Raw genomic sequence first — 17679 nt, 5'->3', positions numbered from 1 at the left:
GCAGACATGAAGTGCGAAACAAGTGAAAACGCTTGTAAATTGTGAAACGAAAATCCAGGGAGGGTAGGAATGAATGGTAAACACGTAGGCCGAAGGGAGCACGGAAAATTATCCACCTGTAGAAGAGGACCCATCTACATCAAACATGGGGAGTTGAAACTACAGAGATATCTTTGGGGTGTGTAAGATGACCCCCTTGAATAGCGAGGGCACGCACAAGAAGTTGCTACACATTCCTTCAACGCAGTTTGCTTGCTTCTGATTCACACTTGCGCGTGTTTGGCTTCAGGGCACAAAAATAAGCGAATTTCTACAGAACTGCTGTTGTCCATCAGCGGACGCTTGCTACCAGACGGAGTCGTTTCGACGCAACTTAAGGAGGCTCTGACGATGAAAGACCTGCGGTGATTACAGAACTGCTTCAGATTTCCGGGGGTGGAAATGAATAAACGAACCCCTATGCGTCTGTTCGACATCCTTGGATTTCTCACTACGTTAAACAAAGACTTTTTTTCCATATAAAAATAGTGGACAGCCTCTAACACTTTTACGTTTTTGGTGTTTTTTTTAATATTTCCTTCATTTCTGAATGCAAAGAGGTTCTCTTGTGCCTCGGCGTGTTTTAATATTACACGAGTGTGTGGTGCTTGTAGTCCACAAGAATGGAATCTCTGTTAGCCCTCCCTTTGCTTAAAATAGAAACTATTTAAAGGAGTGCATTTCTGTGGGTTTCTAAACTTCTGACAAAATAACTTCTCTTTTAAAATGTAATTTTTGTGGTGGCTTGAATTCCCGACCTCAGAGCGATCTCTGCATGGCTGGATTTAAAGCGTCCTGTGCGAAAGAGCGCTAAACATTCTGCGGACTTTCATGCATGTGTGGATTGGCAGCTTCCGGTTGTTCAAACCACCCTTGGATGCGAACCCACCGAGTCACACGCAGGCAGTTGCACATGGAGAATTCCCTAGTTTTTTTTTATTATTATTGTTATTTCTTTTTAACGTGGTCTCAACCGTAGAACAGACTGAATTCGCATTATGAGAGCAATAAAACATTATTGCATGGATTGACGGAATTCGTGCAACGAACCCGACTGAAAGCTAGTTTCGTACCACCCGCCACTAAACCAGCATCGAATGTCACGGTAAAAGTAACGGTTTTCTGAAATACTTCTATAAAACGCAAAAATATCACATGACATTTAACATAAGGTATAATATGTTACAACTTCCACTTCCTAATGGCCCGGATGCTCCCTCCCTCCCTCCCTCCCCCGGGCCATCCACCTGCATCGGTACCGGCTATTGCTTTGGCTTGAATGAAGTCTTCGCATCTAAGGCATCACAAGTGCTAGAACTCCCTCTCCTCCATGCTCCCGTGCATATACCGGTCGGATGGAGGGTCCTGCACGTACTCTTCTCTCGTCTCGTACACGGGCTGCTGCAATTCGTGAGTGGCACCGTACGAAGGTGGTTTCACGTCCGCTAAAGATACGGGATCTCTGACGTCCCCGTTCTGCTGCTGGTTCTCGTCTTTGAAGGCGTTTTCCAGCGGGTTCCAAGAAGGTCCCTCTGCTTCCGAAGGAGGTTCCGCCCACTTCTGCTTCTCCCCCGATGCGAAGAGGGCGTAGAAAGTAACCCCTGCGAAGTGTATCAGACTGGCGATAAGGAAAACTTTTTGCCATTCGTCAGCTTTCTGCAAAGAAATAAAAAAAAGAGTTGGTGTTGTAGTCTTGTTATTGTGGAGGAAGGAACAATTATGCAGAGAGAGAGAGTTTAGAGAAATTCTCAATTAGCATGCGATTTTTTTTTATGTAAAAAGAAAGTTTCACAAGATGTGGTATTTCTTTGAAATCCCAATCTCATTGAGATTTCAAACAGGCCCGCCTGAAGGGGTTTCTTTTTCTGGCTTTGGCTGAGTTGCTGAAATGTGCATCCTAATGATGCACATTTCAGCAAAATTTCGCAGTTCCCTCCTACTGTGTGGTCTCAACAGAATCTCCCTTAAAAAGCGAAGCGCTGGAACCGAGTAAGCTGCGTTTCCCTCACTCCTTACAAAGCGCGAGTGTTTTGACAGGTTGGCATTGCTGCAGCATCTTCCTGCCACATAAATTATAATAACTTCGCTCTCGTTTCTGGTATTGGACACGAAGGCAGAGAGAGTCTCCGGCGCACGAGCAATCCGATCGATGACCGTTTCCGTTGTAATCAACGCGGACTGACTCAGATCTGCTGTCAGCGGAGATTTGATTGTAGTCGCTTCAAGTTTTGCTTGCCTAATAGCAGTTCGGATGCGAGAGTGGTGTTATGAGAGATGCAAGCGGCTGTTAATGTCATTGCCGAAACGGATCTGAAGCCAGTGGGCTTCTGAACCGGCTTGCCCCAGGTGTTATCAGAACATAAATGAACGTACAAAAATGGTTCATCCTTTTTTTGTTAACTCGAGATCTGAAAAGCTCAGAAATTGACTAATACGATATAAACTGGATTGATGTGATCCATCAGTTTGAGATTCCATGTTCTCCAGACACTCAAGTTCCATTTGCGACAGCTAGAGTTGTAAGCAGAATGCAACCTTTCGGTCTTTGCTGGAACTTCTCAGCAACGAAATATAGAATTTCTTTGATTGTTCCCCTTCCGTAGACTACTGGATTGGATTTCCTTCATAGGCAATCTGCATCGAGGTTGACTCCAAGCTAGTTTTAGGCGTATTTCTCCGGTTTTACGACTGAACACATGTCGATGGAATGGTCATGAGCGATATACGAAGGACAGCATGCTGGGAATGCAATCAAGCAACCAAATCCAGAGAGGGGTTGTGATAATTTTAGAGAATTTTTTAACGCTGATCGATCGTACAGTTAATGTCATCGCTAGGGGTAAATGGTCGTCGCTGCTCTTAATTAAAATAAAATAAAAAGTGTTTTGGATAAAGGTGGACGCCTGCCTGACAAATTTGTTTTTTTTTCGGGGGGAGGGGGGTTCAGCATCTCTAAAGAATACGTGTTAGTAGAAAAAACTTCACAGTTTAGCAAACAAATTTTTATTTTCGTTCAATGAGAGCATTTTGATGCATTTTTGATTCCATTCGAAGAATTTGTCATGTGAACTGGGCAAGACCATCGGATATCAGGATTCCCTAAGAAACAGCGGCGGTTGATATCAGCGTCGAAAGAGAGAGCATGTCGAGCAATGCGGTTATTCCTCACCATCTCTGCAGAGTGACTCGAGATCTTCAAGAGAGTCACTCTCTGCAGCGATTGTGACGAATAACCAGCACATTACACGCACGCCGCTGCTCTTTCTCTCTCGGAAGCACTGACTACCCTGTGCGGCAGTGGGAACCTTTCTTGCTAATAGGGACTCGTTAAAAGCTCTATTGATTCGAACTTCGTCGACGGTGCTTTTAGGTCGAGGCGACCTCTAATGTCCTCCGTCCTTTTGCAGCGTTCATAGCGAGCACGGAGATTACAAACAAACAGTAGCGGCACTAAGTTCCCCCTCTCCGGTTGGCTTTCGGGATTGTTGCTGCTCTACTATGCTGTATTGTTGTAGTTCTTGTCCCCGATACACTTTTTTCACCGTCTGACTTCTTCCCTCACTCCCTCCCAACATGCACGCGTTTTTCCCCCTCTACCCACACTCTATTACCCATCGGAGTATCAAAGCTTCGCTCTCTCTCTCTCTCTCTCTCTCTCTCTCTCTCTTTTTTTTTGAACAAATCCATCACGAGCCACTTGGATAATGGACCGACCGTGGTGACTCTCTTTCGACCGAATCCAGTAAGGAAGCGGTGGATGGATGGGGATAATGAAGGGGCTGTTCAACAGCAGACGACTATGCGCAAAGACATTTCTAGCAGGCTTAACTCTGCATCGAGTTCGAGAAGGGGGGGATCACTTGATGTGCACGCAAGTCATTGCAAGTATTCTGCTCAACCAAATTACCTCGTGAAAAGTGTCTTCGTTTAGCAGATCGTAAAAGAGCGCCAAAAAGTTTGCAAAACAGAAAAGGATTCTTACCGCGTCTTTGGTGAGGGACTCCACAACGATGGGACAGATCATGCCGGACAGCGTACCGAAGCCATTAGACATGCCCATGAGGATGCTGGCGTACCTGGGGGCGATGTCCAGGTGGTTCACATTGAAACCTGAAAAATAAAAACAGTTTCACTAAGGAGGAGGAGGAAATGGAGGAGGGATTCTTGGAAGATCACCGCAGGTTGCTTTCTTCAGATAACGAAACGAGATGAAAATCAGGTAGATCAGCAAGGCAGGATTCTATCGTGGGATTCACATTAACACAGCTTGCATATGTATTCTCTTAACACGAAGCATGTGATCGAGTTTTAAAGAACTTTCATATAAGTACAGGAAACCAAAGATCGATTCTCCGTGAAGATCGAGACCTGGTTCACCTTCTCTGAGTTTGAAAGCACTTCTCGAATTGCTGAAGGAGTTCATTGAGCTACAAGAGATTATGAGGAGCTTCAATCGCTTTATCCACGAAAGAGGCCAGGGGATTGTCGAAGTAGAAATATGATTACAAAGCACATATTAACGGCATATATTAACGAAAAACCATTTACTTTAATTTGGGGAGGAAGAGAGTGTCTGCACATCCAACATCTATCCCCACTGTCGGAGTGGATCTGCACAGCACGAATACTAGATGAACGCTAATCAAATATCCCTGTTAGCTGATCGACAGGCGGCCATCTCCGATGGTCCGGGAATGCTTTCATTTAACACAAGGAAGGGGAAGTACGTGAATTATGAACTGGTTTGTAATAAATGTCCGGCAAGGAACAGGCGGATGGCCAGCTGCGCGAGATTTGCATTCATGCTACTGCGCATCACTATCACGCCCTCTGGTGGTGATCGCTAGAATAAAGCTGCAGGAAAATAAATAATTTTCTGAGAGAGAGGGTAAAGAAAGCAGGTCTGAAACTAAGAAACAAAGAATGAATCGAACAGCAAACGACAGAGAGAGGATTGGAGGAGGGCGAGTTTGTGAAACATTCAGGAGCTGTTGGTACGAAGGAAGAGAAGAATAGCAAAATACAAGAATCCGTGAAAAGGAGAGGAGATTCCACTTCTCACTCTTTTTTCTAAGAAAAGAGGAGCACGAATGGAGTAGCCCAATGAAGAGGAGGTTTGTCTCTTCGAAATGGAGCAGGAAGCCACATGACCACCCACCCACCCACCCACCCACTCCTCTTGACTCTGATCGCCAACTGCATCTCTGAATGTGGAACACCGCACATGGTTTCGACATCACCGAATCACATGCGAGAAAGTGTTGCTGGCGATGAGAAACGACAGCTCGGTTCTCGGGCCTTTCTTTGTTCTCTCGTGCCTGACCGGCTTCGCGATAACACCTCTTGACGGGAGGAAGTGGCTCAATGATGTCGTGGCGGATGTGTTCTGAATTAGTCATATTCTGTATGTGTGTAGCGGCTATCATTCTGTTTCCGCACGGTGCTTTCAGCTCGCCCCTATTTGGTGTCCCCAACTCAATATCTTTCCCATCTCACGGCGACGTAGTTTACCGTCAAGTGTGTGTGTGTGTGTGTGTGTGTGTGTGTGTGTGTGTGTGTGTGTGTGTGTGTGTGTGTGTGTGTGTGTGTGTGTGTGTGTGTGTGTGTGTGTGTGTGTGTGTGTTTTATACTCCTCGCTCATTCGCTGCGTCTTCGTGCTTCACTTGAGGCGACACTGCTTCGTTCGGGCGTCCGCTGATGGAAGAGGAAATTTCTAAGAGGACGATGCTATCAGTTCGTGTGTGTGTGTGCGCGCGGATTGACCGAGCGCATTAACTGATCTCTTTGGGGCCGACAAACTCAATCTCAAGGCATTAGAGGATCACGGACGAACGGAAATTGAGAGCGTGAAAATAAAGAGAAAAGCCGACGAGATGTCGTTTGGAAAGTTTGGAAACATTCTCTGTCCCCCATGAAAAAAAGTGCTCTTCTCTGGAGATTCTTCATTAAAAAGAGAGAAAGAAAGAAACCAATCCGTTGCAGCCTTCCCCAGGACATCACAGAACCTCGCTCTTCTCAAAGCGTTCGCCTCTTTCCAGGAAATAGTTGCGATGAGATCCGTGCTTTGCGTCTGCCGAGAAGACAGGCGGTGGGGTCGCGTTCTGACTGCCACCTGATGGCTTGCACTGAACTCACGTAAAAGCTATAAATCCGAGCGATGCAAAATGATGGCCCTTCCCTTCGGAGAACATTGGATTGCCTTTTTATTTTGTTGCTGCTCTTCATATCGGATTTCCCTGCTGAAAGGAGAGCTTGTTTACGACGACGGGTCTTTCTGTTCAGCGATCACAAGCACGAGCAGGAGAGTCTTTTCTTCGAGAGGGTGACACAAACGTGTTCGCTTTTCTTTTCCCCGGCAAGAATACAGAAAAATGTACTTTCACTCTTACTTTTTGCGTAATCCAGTTCTGTAAACAAGAATAAGGACTCGCCTCTGGGGATACGTTTGATCTTTCTTGGCATAAACAGCGTTAACTGACTGGACTGTTCTGTTATTTTGAATCTTACATATGTCTTGAATAGGTGAATGCATCGCCTCTTAGCTTTCAAGGAACAAAGTTTGCTCTTCCCTTCCACTTTTATCTGCAAATATTAACCACATATACGTCCGACAATTAAATAATATACTCACACTTGGGCTGAGCTTCTAAAAGCTCGGTGAAAATCCTATCATTTGCACGGTGCTAAATGATTAATTAGGGAAATAATGGCTTCGTCCCTCACCAATTCACTCCCCTTTGTTTTTCTCACCGATTTTCAGTTCATCAGCTTGTAATTTCTACAAATATATCTACGATCACTGATCATCCGAATAGGCGGCGATAATTCCCTCGATCTCTTCTCAAGCTTGTAAACCTTGTATCACATTTTCCACACTCTGTCGATCAATTCCAATCTCTTACATTTTTCTCCCCTTCGTTCATTTTTTGCCTACGCAAATTTACCGCACGCGAATTGTTCAGAATAGTACATTATTCTGAACAACTCCTGTATGGAATTACCAGAACAATAAATCCACCAAATGGATCTGAATCTCAATATTAATCGAAATTAAACCATCCCAAACAAAATTATAGTTAAAACATGCAAACATAAAACCTGATTTGCGATTACGTGTCAATCGCTATTTGATTACTGTCAAGGTGTATCACAACCATATTCTAAGAGAATATTTTTTCTTAAAAGGAAACAGTATTTATGGAAGAAAAAAAATCGCTATCAGAAAAAAAAACGAATATTATTAGAACGCACAAGAGGCTAACAGATGATCACTATCAGTGGGAAATTGCACCATTCTTTGTTTCAATATCTCATTATCTGAACAAAGTAAAAAAAGAAAGAAAAAATGGCAAACATTTATGTGGAAATCGTTCTTATACACGAGAAGTATAGACCTACTGAGGATTGAAAAAGAAGAAATGCGTTGACATTTTTCTTCAAGATTTGGAGATCGTAGTTGGGAATTTATCAGAAAGGCTATGCCAGAGGAGAAGTAGATGTAATAAAAGAAGGAAGTTCGGCGTGTTTGCAATTAGACTGAAAACAGGTGCCGGATAGTTGCTAAACAAGTCCAATGAAGAGTGGGAGGAATGGTGGTTATTCCAGATCGGTGTTTTATTTTCTATCAAAAGTTCGGTTTCTTTTTGGACAGAGAGAAATTCCTTTTAGCTGAGATAGAAACCAAATATAGAACTTTTTTTCAGGCTACTTCATACTCACGGTGGAATTCGAGTACACAGCCTGTTGATTGGGGGACGGATACGCTAACTAGTCAGTCAACTGGGAGGAGTCGAGAGCGACAGCACGTTTCTCCAAACCTTTCCTAGCACGTGTCCAGTGGTAGGAGTTGTAGGCGAAGGGATAAGTGCGGATCTATACTGGTTGAATCTATACGGTGGCCTTTAGGTAGTGAAGACGTTGACTCGATGATTTCTTCATTCTGGAGAGAACCAAGAAGAAAGGTTGATCGGATTTGATTGCGTCTGCAGTGTTTTTTGAGCGAGTTAGATATAGACTTGCTTCCATACACTGGGATAAGAACCAGCTAAGTATAAAGTAAAAAGGTTGCAGAGACCATATAGGACAGTTATTCTAGACCACAACGGTTAGCAGGAGATATGCCACCCGGACTGTTTTTTGTGTCTAAGGTATTCTATATTCTGATTTGTTTTTATCCCGAAAAACTATTTCAGGCATATGGATGGTTCTGATTGGTAGGAGGCGATTTCATTGGTTTATCTAAACAAATTTGGAGAAGAAAAGTGATGCCAGGAGAAGGTCTGCTTTACTATGAGGTATACAGTACTGTGCTAGTAGTGCCATCTGGACGAGAGAGGTGGGAGCTCAGATGAGCAGAAGTTGTGACAATAAGTTTTCTGTTGATGGCACTTACAAAGTCGGATTTATATTTTCTGGTGGTTCTTTTACATTTATTGCATGCGACAACGAAGGTGGGATTTTGTTGCAGTACCGTTTTTAGTTATTCAGCACATCGCAGGTCGACTGCGATATGCTGGATTTGTTTCCTGACCGCTTTGATACACCTTTGGTTGAACCATGGCTTTGAAAGTGGGTGGGAATTTTGGACGGAATGAAAAAATAAAGGCCTTAATATTAAGTGACGATGATAATTTCTGCGACTCGCTAAGAGCAACGTTTGTATCAGAAGAGTGGAAGCAGAGTAGTCTGCTCATGAAAATGAAGAATAGTTCTAGAGGTCTCACGTGGTGCTTTTATTGTGCTGAAGGCCACACAAAATTGGGAGTCAGTGGAAGGACGCTCCACGAGAGAGGAAATGCAGAAGATTGTGGTATCAATTACCAGGAGAAAAGGTGACTTCTACTGTATATCCGGAAGTAGAATTAAGAAAAGATCAAGCTTATTGGGAGGTTGCAGAGGTGCATCAATTATTTGGGTTTGTAGGTGATGCACAGTTAGGTCATTGCTCATAACAAACATAAGTGCATCTCGTTCAACCTGGGACAATGGAATTGTAAAGGGAAGCATCCAGTTGTGGACATTAAGGTCACCTAGGAAGATGGAATTTACTTTTCTGGGACAAGAAGATGAAGAGGTTAAATTGGTTTGATTTTCGAAAAATACAGTATTCAGAATTTTCTTGCACAAAATGTCTGACTTGCACAGGCACAGGTTTCTTGTGACGAATTGAATCACGTAGTGGAATGTAGACAGGGAAGGCGGACTGTTGTACCTGCAATTTGAGTTTTTCGGTAGAGCAGCAAGTCTACTTTAGATGTCTGTAAGAGATGCCTTTTAGGCTGTTTAACCTTATAAATGAATTACGTAATCTGCAATCAATAGCCACGTAACTAGAAAACCGGTCCCACAATAGATAGCTGCACTGTTCCATTCTGATTAAGCCATTGCTGCATTTTCTGTTGCTTCTCATTATTATCCCAAACTTGAATCTCCAGAAGTTTAATTTTAAATAATTTTCTCTTTCCTTAATTTCTTGCGAAACTGAATTCTTCATTGCAGTGCGGCATCCCTCCTAGACAAAGATAGATAAGATCTGCACTCTCGCCTTGCCTTGTCATTTTAATTAACGAACTCAATTAAACGAAACAAATTTCGCTACAAATTAAAACGTAGAGAATTTTGGTTAGTTTAACGGTTCTCGTGAAACAGTTCAAAAGGTTTGTTAATCTACAAAGAGAAAAGTTCGAATGCAGAATTATTTTCATCGAAGATTGACATTGAACGAAGCCCAGGTTATCACAGCAACTACCTGCGAGAGGGGGGGAGGTTACTGAATATTTATACTTATACATTGATACTTATTGATACCCCTCTATATAATATTTGCATTTATATTCACTTAGGCAAAAATGAGCATTGCATGTACGTTTTCTTCCATTTATGTTTCAGAGAAGTATGTGGATCGCATCCGTTGTTCACTCTATAACGGAGATGGTTTTTGTTTAGAAGCCCCAGCGTTAGAATTCCGTCTAGGATGCGAATAGCCTTTTAGAAGAGCTTTTACAACGAAGGTCTCATACAGATGTGAGTTTATATTTTTCTTCCTACTGGCAATTCGAGTTCTTCAACCAGAGAGAAAAGTAAGTCCATAGAATGGACACAGAATGTTGACACTGAATTAACGAACTTCGCTGGTCTGGTGGTAAGAGTTGTTAACGTTCTACTCTCCAACCAAGAGGCTCCGAGCTGAACTTCCGCTGTGGCCCTGGAGGTTTGTAACTATGTTTACGTGAGAGAAGCATTTTATTGTCTGGTGTGGGACCATTACCGTGCTTTTGGAAGGTATTGGTCTCATACCGAAATTCTGGTCTCGCGAAGGGAATTTTATTAGTCCAACACAATAAATTAACATTTATTGTGTTGGACTAATAATTGATCCTTAGTGTTAATCGATAATTTAGACAATAATTATGTTTATCTTCTTCTTTAGTGAATCAACCCGAAGACTGGTTAGTTATAGCAGCACATCATAACATCCTGTCTTGTGACCTCCTTTTTATCTCTTCATCTCTTAGCGCCGGTTAGCATCATTATGTTATTTATATACGAAATTCTTGGTCTGCCTCGTGGCTTCTTTCCTTCTACACTCCCCTCCATTATTTCTGTAATTGGTCCCCCATGCCTCAGGTAGTGTCCAATTAGGCTTTTTCTTCTCTTATTGATGTGGTTCATTAGTGACAGCTCTTTATGAACTATATTTCAACTTCATTACTTTTTCTTTCTGTCCAACTAATTCTCATCATCCTTCTCCAGCACCAAAATTCAAATGCCTCCAATTTTTTGATATCTTGTTTTGTTAGCGTCCAGGCCTCACAACCATATAATGCAATACTCGATACGTATGCTTTCACTAGCTTGTTTTTTGAGCTGGGTGCTAAGTCCTTTACTGGGAAAAATGTTTCTTTATGTTTATGTTTATTTTTTATGTTTATTAATCATGTATATATATATATATATATCTTTATATGTTATCTCGGTCTTGGAGTCATTAAATCTATTTTTTGAAATATATATATATATATATATATAAATCTGCGTTTCTTGGCAGCGACAGGCTATTTGGACTTAACACTGAAGAACAGATGAAATCAAGTGAGACACAAAAGTAGTATTTGTGTTTCGTTTAAGGTTACATAAAAACATTTCGAATCCAAACTCGCACAATTGAAAAGACAATTAAGAATTGTTGTCTTCTGGTTGCACGAATGGAAAACGATTGAGAAATGTTTAAAGAAATTGTTCTGGAACTTAAGAGATCATTTCCTCATGAAAACGGAAAATCCTTGCTTGAGAAAAGAAGTCTGCACGACACACACACACAGAATAAAGAACTTTTCATGTGAAGAGAAGAGACCACAATCACAAAATAGAATCGCCCAAGAAATCGGTAGCACTCATCTACTCCCCGACATCCACCGTACAAAACTAGAAATATCGATGCCACTACTGCACTTGTATTTGCGGAAGGCATCTGCTCTTCCTCCGCTACCATGCGAAGTTTGTGCAAGAGAAGTCAGTATGAACGAGACAAGAGGGCTTATTGAACATTTGTGTCGCACATTGCCCGCATTAGATTATCTTCATGCCGTAAAGTGTTCGTCAGTGATGAACTTGCAGTTTGCTGCAGTACTCATTTCAGAAATCTTAAATTTTAAATCCCTGCTTTTATTCTAAAAAAATAAACAGTTAATGGGAGGCAATTAGAAGCACTTTATTTCTTCGCTGGATAGCTGACATAACTTTGAAAATATTTTCAGGGAAGTTGGATCGGTAAGGGATCACAAGCAGTGCCTTTCACCAGTCCCTTCAATTTGTGGGAGTGCGCTACAGGAGATCAGCAAAATGGAAGTCAGCAGGCAAGCGCACATACACAAGCTGAAAGAAGCAATTCTTAAGTGCCTTTGAAAACATCTCGCTACACATGTTGAATGATGAACCTTGCCAGGCTATCATTCTGTGTGTGTGTGTGTGTGTGTGTGTGTGTGTGTGTGTGTGTGTGTGTGTGTGTGTGTGTGTGTGTGTGTGTGTGTGTGTGTGTGTGTGTGTGTGTGTGTGTGTGTGTGTGTGTGTGTGTGTGTGTGTGTGTGTGTGTGTGTGTGTGTGTGTGTGTGTGTGTGTGTGTGTGTGTGTGTGTGTGTGTGTGGAACAATGCTGGTCTCCACAGATGTTCTCGATATTTCATATGTTGCCATGCCGTATTCACGATGTCCACGGCAGTGTTTACTGCTGTGGCCATATGTTACCTAATGTGTTTTTGACATTAAGAACACACAAAATGAGAGAAGAAAATGAAAACAACTTTGAAAGGATAAAGCGAATCATAACAAAGAACAAAGGAACACTTTCAATAATCTGTAATATGAGATGTCCATTCTGATATTACAAAATGATGTGCGAAGGATTTAAATTAAAGGCTCGTTTGCATGACCAAGCGAATGTGTTTAGCTCAAATATTAACCAAACATTTGCTTGTTTTTTATTTATTGATTTGATTTTTTTACTTTGTGGTAAGAAACTCCATAAAACGTATTCTATTCAAAATTTCCGGTGCAGTATAAAATTCTATTTTATATAATTAAGTATAATTTTCGTTGTTATATTGGCAAGTACATGGGTATGTTATTTTATTATTTTGTCGTGGGATTTAATATTCGTTCTAATTTTATGTTTTTAGGGAATATTACTTCAGTTTAGAATTACGTTTTAAATTTTGTGATGAATAAGTTAGATGTAGAGAAATGCGAGGATTTTCTATTCACTACTGTTAGGGAACTTATCCCCAACCAAACCTAAGAGAGAGAGAGAGAGAGCGTGTGTTAATCACACACACACACGAAGCCGCAGAACCCATAATTAATACATCAATACTGGAAGGAATAATCAGAATAGTAAATTGTCGATATTGTTCTTTTTGAAATACTGGAGTTGGCAGGCAGACACTTTGGGTAATGCATCACGCGAGAGGCTGTTCCCCTGAATCGTGGTGGATGGAAAGTGAGACGAGTGGGAGTAGCAGGTTCAGCTATCAACAATTCAACTGTAAAAATGTTAGGCTGCTGTTGTTAGTGTACTGAAATGAGGAAAGAATGATAGATGCTGGTTCTGACTAAGCACCGTAGAAATATACGTAAAAGAAACACAATGGGAACGAACTGTGTGTGAGACAATCAATATATATGTACAGAATAGAGTTGCACCGTACAATATTAATTTGGTTTGGAACAAAAAGAAGCAAAGAGTAGTTAAAGGGTACTGTATACATTTTCACATAAGACACATTCGAGAAGATTGGTTGGCTTCAAATTGTTAAACGCAACCAATCCCATCGAAACCCTCGTTTTATAATATATACAGTTTTGTCACTGTTCGTTTTTTTCTTGCAGTTGTTCCATTTCTTATTGATAAAGGTACGGTAGTGAATAATTTCGACGCTAAATAATTATACTGTTTGTGAAGTGTTTCTTAACGCAATTAAGAAAACGTACATTTTATGTTTTGTTGTCTACTAACGAAAACACCTTGCGCAATATTTAGTTATTCATTCTCTTTTTCAGGAATAATATTGGCTTGTAAATGTGTACTTATACACCTTCGAATCAAAAAAAAAATTAAAATAATCAAAGAATGTTGCATGATTTGCAATTCTAATTTATTGCATAGAAAATAATTATTACCAAATATGAATTAGCATCATCTAAATCTACGTACGTTGTACATTATATAACCATGTAAACTCATAAAAATGTAATATAAATTATAAGAAAACTGTTATTTGAAAACATTCACAAAATTATAATTTTTTAACGTGGTTCCAAATATTAGACTAATGCGAAAATAAATGCACAAAAATTACAGTCAAAGGGACGCAACATGATAATTAGTACTTTGTTACATCTCTTTTAGCTTTATGACCGTTCGTAAACGGTTGGTCATATTATATACTGGCAGTTCACGGTTTTGTTTTTTATATTAATATCAAAACATGCCAGTATGGTCTGCAGACTGGAAACAAGTTCACTGTTGTCTCTTGGGGCAACTTCTTGAAGACGTTTCTTCATAATTCCCCACAAATTCTCAATGGAGTTTAAATCTGGTGAGTTTGCCGGCCAAGGAATTGCATTGATTTGCCTTTCTTTGAGCCATCTAGTAGTGGTCTTGGAAGTGTGACAAGAAGCTGAAAATGGAAGTCACCATCACATAAATATTCCGATTCCGGTAACATAAAGTGCTCAAGAATTTCTTGGTACACTTTGGAATTGACTCTTTCGTACACAATACACAGCCTACCTTTGCGGTAGATCATGCCATGACAGACGTTGTAAATTTTGCCGAACATTTCATGCATTCTTTATCAAATGCTTCTTGTTTAAGACGCCAAAAACGTATCCCTTGATGACCACGGGACACTCGAAACATACTTTCATCGCTAAAATGTACCTTTTCCCAGCCCTCTTGACCCCACAAGTCTATGCGTACACCATCGCACTCTAGCTGCCTTTTGCTTGTGTTATAAGCAGCTTCGTCTTAGGTACACGTGATTTAAAACCCAATTTATGAAGTTTTCTCGACGTCGTAGATTTAGACACCTTCACACCTCGTCCTTTCCATCTCCTGTGAAAATACCTTACACTTCGGAAGCGGTTTTTCTTCACGATATTCTTCAATCTCCTCTCATCTCTTGATGTAGTTATTACCTTTCGACCGCTATCGCAGCGATTATTTTGAAAACTCCGGTTATTAGAATACTGTCTCAATACTCTACTCACTCTTGCTTGTGAACATTTCAATTCCTTAGCTATAAACTGTTGAGTTTGGCCTCTTTGTGTAGAGACACCATACGAAACTTCTTAGCTTCCGACGTGTCACTCGTTCGACCCATGTCTAGCAAATTATTAACGGAAATCCATGCAAACGATTCCTCACACACGAGTCAGTCCCGCAGCTACTGAAATATATGCTATTTCTATGCTCTCCTCAAAACCAGGTTACGTTAAAAATTATTCTAATTTTGTGAATGTTTTTAAATAACAGTTTTCTTATAATTTGTATTACCTTTTCATGTTTGCATGGTTATATGATGTACAAAGTACGTAGATTTATATTATGCTAATCATATTTGGTAATAATTATTTTCTTTGCAATAAATTAGAATTGCAAATCATTCAAAACATTTTCTTTGCTTATTCTAATTTTTCTTGATTCAGAGGTGTATAATATTTCTAAATATCTATTTACTTTGGACACATTGTGTGAGCAGATGAATCACTGAGAAAAAATTATTGTGACGGACGGTGAATGAGAAGGAGAGGAGGAAAACGAAAGAGTTCGATGGATAGCATAAAAATTACCAATATGAAATTACAACTGCTGAAACAAGAGACCAAGTGAGATAGAAAGACATATGTTCACAAGATCGCCAAAAGTCGAAAACGACTAGATGGCATATAACAACCGTCTTAGAGGTAATATGTTCAGTATGATATATATTTTACACATTGCGATATTTTTATATTTCTTTCTAGTTAAGGTCTGAGTCGCTCTGAGTCGAAACCAGAAGTTTCAATTTAGTAATAAGTACCTCCCGGCAAAGAATTCCATACTATGGGCTTTGAATTCATGACAAATATAATATTTTTAACATTTTGTAGTTTAAGAACCTATTCAAAACGAGTAAGTTAAGCGAAATCTACTTAACGTACCCGGTACTCTATTTTAAGCCATCGGTGATGTGTAACTTACGACTTAAATTACAATGTTTAATCCGAAATAGGTTGTTAGTGTTTCTATTTCCATACTGCAGTTTGAATTTGCTGTACAATTTCAATCATGTAAGGATAGCGATGCGGAGAAGTTCGTTTTGCATGTTGTATTTCGCAAGTTTTTGAGACATTCATACTAACTTTTTTGGAGGAACCATTTCGGCACTTTTAAAAGATGGGTCAGCAATTAGCATACCTTGCATTTGTTCGGCTGTGTCTGGAGTGAAAGTAGGAAGGTGCCACGTCGACGATCTAAACAGTAAAATAAAGGTAGAGGCTTTAGTTTACTGTTTAGATCGTCGAAGCCCCTGATATATAAATACTATAAATACTAAAACGGAATTTGTCCCTGGACAAATTTTATTTCGTATTTATATATTAGTGTGGTACCTCCAAAACCTAATGTACGATAACCACTATAGGTGTTGCTTATCATTACAATTTGAGATCTATTTAAGTCATTTTTAAACCAGATTAGGACTGTACCCTTGCATTCTTATAATTTTCAATTTTCGTATTAAAATCTCATACTTTACTGTGTCAGAAGTTTCATGTAGATCTAAAAACATTTGTTCATAACTAAGATGAAAAGCCAAACGGCTATTTTTTTTTTTTTTTTCTGGCGAGGTTGATATAAGTTAAGGGGATAAAAATCCCTTATTGTTTTTAGCCAGTAAGCGAAACTAAGATCGAAAACTACGATCTGTAACGTTTCATGCCGACGAACTGTCAGCGTATCCAAGCGTAAGTGACCACTTGGTAGTGCCACACCACGGCAACTCGTTGCAAAGGTGGAGCAAGTTCCCTCACTGTTCTTGATATTTTCTCATAATGTAAAACACACAGCTCTTAAGAGATGTAGTAATGTTTTACATTATGAGGAGAGGTCACTACCCAGACCGGTTTCAACCTTTTTTGAGGTCTCATCAGTGAGTAGCTAGACCTAGAATATCAGAGTTTAAGTGAAGTTCTTTTCACTTAAACTCTGGCTGAAAAACAATGAGGGATTTTTATCCCCTTAACTCATCAACCTCGCCAGAAAAAAATAGCCGTTTGGCTTTTCATCTTAGTTATAATATAATATAGTGACACACCTTTTGGTCAATCGTATAGCAAAAGTATGTAAGTTTTCTTCACTTAAACTCTGATATTCTAGGTCTAGCTACTCACTGATGAGACCTCAAAAAAGGTTGAAACCGGTCTGGGTAGTGACCGCTCCTCATAATGTAAAACAGTACTACATCTCTTAAGAGCTGTGTGTTTTACATTATGAGAAAATATCAAGAACAGTGAGGGATCTTGCTCCACCTTTGCAACGAGTTGCCGTGGTGTGGTACTACCAAGTGGTCACTTACGCTTGGATACGCTGACAGTTCGTCGGCATGAAACGCCGATGTAGCCGATGCTACTGTAGTAGCATCGGCTACAAAAACAGGGAAACAGATTTTGTTCTATAATCAAAATTACAGAACAATTGCTTTGACGAGTCACCTTGGTAAGGTGATGATGATGATATTGACAGAAATATTGAGAACACAATTGGAAGCATATCTTGCAGACGAGCAAGCAGGATTTAGGAAAGATAGAACTACAATTCAATAGATTTTGACAATGCGGTATTAACCGCATTGTCAATTTATTTTTTGACAATGCAATTTATTTAACCCCTTAACATACAAAGACGTCTGTGACACATCTTTTGTTTATTGCACCAAAATTGATTTTTAATTTTGGTTTCACATATAAATACAACCGAATACAGACGCTAGACAATCTTGTGCCTATTTCCTTCAGCTGAGAAAAGTTGCCATCGGCGTGTATCGGCTATTTCGTTTGCGTTTGCACAAAGGCATCATTATTTTTCAAATAATGATGAATTTGA

The 17679-nt window shown here is 40.2% G+C and overlaps 1 protein-coding gene across 1 annotated transcript in view; it reads right to left on the bottom strand.

Moving 5' to 3' along the window:
* Positions 1-1350: 1350 nt before the first annotated feature.
* LOC150106173 (vesicular glutamate transporter 1-like) overlaps positions 1351-17679 on the bottom strand; it is a 108232-nt gene continuing 91903 nt past the window's right edge. Inside the window, exons 12-13 of the mRNA XM_090394636.1 lie at positions 4022-4149; positions 1351-1695 (exon numbers count right to left, since the gene is read on the bottom strand). Coding sequence (XP_090250762.1) covers positions 1351-1695; positions 4022-4149 — 473 coding nt within the window. The remainder of the gene's footprint in view (positions 1696-4021; positions 4150-17679) is intronic.

Source organism: Typopeltis vanoorti, chromosome 6 (assembly GCF_054136105.1).
Source record: "Typopeltis vanoorti isolate ZY-2024b chromosome 6, IOZ_Tvanoo_1.0, whole genome shotgun sequence".
NCBI classification, from domain to species: domain Eukaryota; kingdom Metazoa; phylum Arthropoda; class Arachnida; order Uropygi; family Thelyphonidae; genus Typopeltis; species Typopeltis vanoorti.
The sequence above is the reverse complement of the archived record's forward strand: the minus strand, read 5'-3'. Positions and strand labels throughout refer to the sequence as shown.